This window comes from Cynara cardunculus (assembly GCF_001531365.2).
Source record: "Cynara cardunculus var. scolymus isolate 2C chromosome LG 17, CcrdV1, whole genome shotgun sequence".
Lineage (NCBI taxonomy): Eukaryota > Viridiplantae > Streptophyta > Magnoliopsida > Asterales > Asteraceae > Cynara > Cynara cardunculus.
The window spans coordinates 20,433,760-20,438,431 of record NC_037544.1 but is presented as its reverse complement, the minus strand read 5'-3'; the positions used below and the strand labels follow the sequence as shown (position 1 = coordinate 20,438,431).

Below are 4,672 nucleotides of genomic sequence, written 5' to 3'. Positions count from 1 at the left end.
AGCCTCTCGGAAAAGAACACCCTCTGAAGCGACTCTTACTCTCTCAAAGAGGGATAAGAAATCAATAAAGGTGAACCCTTCTTAGCTATCTGAGACCTCTCAACAGGTCTCATCTATTGAATTTCACCTTACCCCCGAGGGATATGCTTTTCCCCTCTCTTCCTCTTCAGCAATATCTTTTGTTGTTGTAGTATGTGTGGCACCTACCCCAACCACTTCACTGACTCAAATCACTTAATAGGTGATTCCCAACATTGCCATTGCTAATCCTTCACATATCTTCTCAATCATTCTCTCCTCCCCTTCTTTTTTTGTCTCTATCACACGGGCTTATGAACCAATAGTGGTTGTCCCCACTATTGGTGAAGCTATCACCATAGGACCTGAGGATGCACCTCTCGACCACCCTCAGCAACGTGTAGTTGATCCTAACTACAGCACATTCGAGATGCTCGGCCTCAGTGGTAATCATTTGTATACTGTTGAGGAACCCTTAAGTATACATCAAACCCCCTCCCTTTCATTCTTTGCTACTAACCCTAAGCTTTTTCATGCTCAATGTTCTCCTTTCTTTGCAGGTCCTATGGAGACTGAACCCCCTGTCACTGAGACTGACGCCTATGATATGGCTGGGGATGTGAAGCTGTTTCACTCTGCTGTTGTGACCATCGTTGACAAGATGAATGAAGTTCAACAGGGAATTCCCTTGAATGATGACTTGGCTCACGGCCTCTATGTTGTCCAAGATGAGGTTCGTGAAGTCAAAAGCGAGCTGAACTTCATAAAGATGGGAATTCAAAAAAACTCCGACGCTATGACTGCTTTCTCCAATAAGGCTGAGGATGTCTAGGCTCAGCTTATCATGGTGAGTTAATATTTTGAAGTTATCTTTACTTCAAGTGAAGAACACCAACTAGGCTCTTCCTTTATCAAAGTGATTGTTTCTTCATTTAGCAAGTCTTTTCTTTCTTGCTTTTTGTATCTTGTGTGTTCTCTAGATTGTTTTAGATAAGTTTTGTATCTTATCTTTTTCCCTAAACAGTCTGTAAATTATGTATTGATCTTCTTTATCAATAAAGGATTTTAAAAAGTGAAAATTGTAACATCATTTTCCAAAAAATTCAAATGATGTAACATCAAATCGGATACTTTCATCCTCTCTCAAGTCTAACTCCTCAACAATCTCTTCATATATTTCATCATTATCCTCTTCCTCCAACTTACAAACCTTTCTAATTCCTCCATCATGACATATTGCTTCTATCTTAGTAATGCCTAAGCACTCCTCCAAGTAATTAGGGTACTTTAAGGAGTTAAAGATATTATATGTGACTTTTTGGTCCTGAAGCCTCACAGTTAATTCTCCTTTTTGGACATCTATCAAAGTTCCACCGATGGCTAAGAATGGTCTCCTTAAAATGATAAGAATATCATTATCAGCCTCAAAATCTAGAATGATGAAATCTACCATAAATATGAACTTATCAACTTGAACTAAGACATCCTCAATCTTCCCTTTAGGATAATCAATGGATCTGTTGGTTAATTGCAATGTGACAGTTATGGGTGTAGCCTCTTCTATGGCTAAAGTGTTGAAAACAGATAAGGGCATCAGGTTGATGCTAGCACCTAACTCACACGAAGCCTTTCCAATCTCTTTTCCATATATAGAATAGAGAATAGTGAAACTTCTCGGGTCTTTAAGCTTAGGAGGTATCTTGCTGGTCAGAAGTGCACTACATTCTGTAGTAAGAGCTACGGTTTCATACTCGGTCAACTTCTATTTCTTACTTAAGATGTCTTTGAGGAACTTGGCATAACTGAGCATTTACTCAATTGCTTCAACAAGGGTTACGTTGATATGCAATGCTTTAAACACCTCTAAAAATTTCTTAAATTGTAGTTCTTCCTTTTGATTCCTTAACCTTTGGGGAAAGGGCATATAAGGAGGGACTGCTTATTACAACTTTATTTGATTGTGTCGAGCAAGATAGGTCCTAAATGCCATGAGTCTTGGTATTACTTTCTTGAGGTTCAGATGGGGTCACAACTTTGGTCTTAGGATCTACTATAACCTTACTTTCAATTGAGTACTTCCTAGCAGCCTCTTCTAGGAATAGCAAAGGATAGTCTGACTTGGGGGAAACAAAAGTAGGGACCTCAGATGACTGGTGCTCTAATGATCTTCGTGGATTTTCAATAACAGGGACCACTGGTGTAGTCTCAGATTTAGACACAACATGTTCACTTTCTTTTTGTATGGTCTTTGTTAATTCCTTCCCACTCCTAAGGGTCACTACTTTCACATGTTCCTTTCCCAAGGCTTTTGGGACTTCTGTGTTACTAGGCAAAGTACCAAGGACTATATTGGTCAGACTAAGTGCAAGTTAACTAACGTGAGTTTCCAAATTTCTGATAGCAACACTTTACTAATAAAAAAGAGATTGATTTTGGGTCAGCAATTGCTGTTGCTCTTGAGACTAGGCCACCAAGCCTTTTATCATAACTTCCAAAGAAGATGGTGATTTAGCTTGTGGAGATGGCTTGTTTTGAAAAGATGGTTGAGCAGTTTGAAAACTTTGGTGATGGTTTTGAGAATTAGAACTGCTTGCATGCTGGTGCGGTTGAAAATTCAAGGTTTCTTGTTGTTTATGAGCGAGTGGATTCAAACATGGACTGTTCAAAGAAAATTTTGAATGCTGCCTCCAAGTAGCATTGTATGTATTGGAATAAGGATTAGATCTATTATGAACATAGTTTACAGATTCAAATTTATGAGGACAATTTTCATATGAGTGTTCCCCTCCATAACAAACACACTGCATTAAGAGGCTGTTGGAGCAGGTGTAGTAACAGTTGGCAACACTCCTTGGCCGGAAGTTAGGTTTTTAAGCATGGTGGTCATGGAAGTGAGTTGTGTTGTTAATGCAGTGTATGCATCTACATCATGAATTCCAACTGTCTTCTTTTATGGTTGGGCATGTGGATCAACCCAATGTCCATTGTTTGTTGAAATATTTTCAAGAATTTCTTATGTTCCCAGGTTTTAATCAATCAAATCATGAATTAACAAGAACAATCACAAGATCTTCAATGGCAGAAATGTAGAAATGTAGAAATGTAGAAAGAGAAATTATCGTCAAAGGCTTAGATTGATCTTCAAAGGTTTACACAAAAATTACTTTCTACAACCCTTCTACACTCTTACTCTACTCACAAACTACAACAAAGCATCCTATTTATACACAAGGAATACAAAAGAAGCATAAAGTTTGGATACAACATTTAAGTACAAAATATTGAACCTAACATTCTCCCCCTTTGGATTCAAGCTTTAAAAACAACTTTTAAAAAAATCAGCAAATTCTTCAGACTCTTTAGCCGTAACAATCTTTAGAATTTATCAGCATCTTTATCTTTAAAATTTATCTTTTAAAACTTTGTACATTCTTCTCCTTGTAGAAACATTATAGAAGCTCCTTATTTGAGTAACAAATTCTCTTTCTTCAAAACTTCAATTCTTCATGATCTTTCTCAGACTTTAACAATCTTTTAATCTTTAATAATCTTCTTCAATAAACAAACGTTCTTAACTATCTCTCCCCAAACTTTGTAGACTTTCAAACAATTTCTCTTTAAAACAAACAAACAAATCATCTTTTCAACAATCTCTCCCTGAAATCATATTAGAAATAATTTTCACATTCACTCCCCCTTAAACATAACAATTCAAAAAAACATCTTCAACAATCAGCAATAATCTTCAGAAACTATCTTCACCTGATATCATCTCTCTTCCTTAATCAAGTTACTCCTCTTGAATTAGCACTTTTCATTCATATCTTCATATCTTTGCATCATGTCTTTGATAATGTTTCTCCCTCTCATGATGATTAGGAGAACCATGCACATCATAAACAATAAAAGACTGAAATTTTATCCTTTACAAACTTCTACAAATATACTCCTCTTGAAAAAATAGATCTTTTTCATCACATTATCGCACTCCCTATTGAATCTTGGGTAAAATTCTAACATAGATGCACATTTAGCAACTATTATCACATCAACTAAAATTAATTGTGTGGCCTATGTTATTAACAATAATGAATCTCTGATAGGACTTCCAGTTATCATTGAAGCAAAGTTTCATAACTAACTTCTCAAACTGTTATGACAATATCACAAAGATATGCAATTTGAATCATAAAGACTCATGAAAGTGTCAAAGAAAATTATCATACAGATATACTTGGCTCAATAGACTCAATGTGCACAGAATAAAGTTCGAAGACCGGAGATGTGTCTTCTTGTTTCAATATCTAAATCTTCCGAATAAATAATAGATAGATTATATGATAATTCTCCATGATATATGAAACAAGCACCTCTTTTGAGATACATGAGTAGCTAGGTGGGTGACACAAGTAGTCGACACTGGGTCCATGTCTGTTTTAATATTTATTTCTAAAGAATGAGAATGGATAGATTGTATAGCTACTCGGTTAACTATTTTGGTTTAGAAAGGACTATATGTATTTCTTTTAAGTCTTGTTACACACTCATCATTTTTTTAGCTCACAAACACTCAATCTCTCAATATTTTACCTCAAACATTCCTTTTCAAAATATATCTAACCTAGGGATGTGTTTCATGAGTTGGTCCTTCCGG

General features: G+C 36.0%; 1 protein-coding gene across 1 annotated transcript; it reads right to left on the bottom strand.

Moving 5' to 3' along the window:
* Nucleotides 1-1,105: 1,105 nt before the first annotated feature.
* Nucleotides 1,106-4,447, bottom strand: LOC112499900. Its single transcript, XM_025103171.1, has 3 exons — nt 4,389-4,447; nt 2,024-2,376; nt 1,106-1,743 (listed from the first exon to the last, which is right to left on the bottom strand). The coding sequence occupies exons 1-3, from the start codon at nt 4,445-4,447 to the stop codon at nt 1,106-1,108; spliced, it is 1,050 nt and encodes a 349-aa protein (XP_024958939.1).
* Between the last annotated feature and the right edge of the window lie 225 nt (nt 4,448-4,672).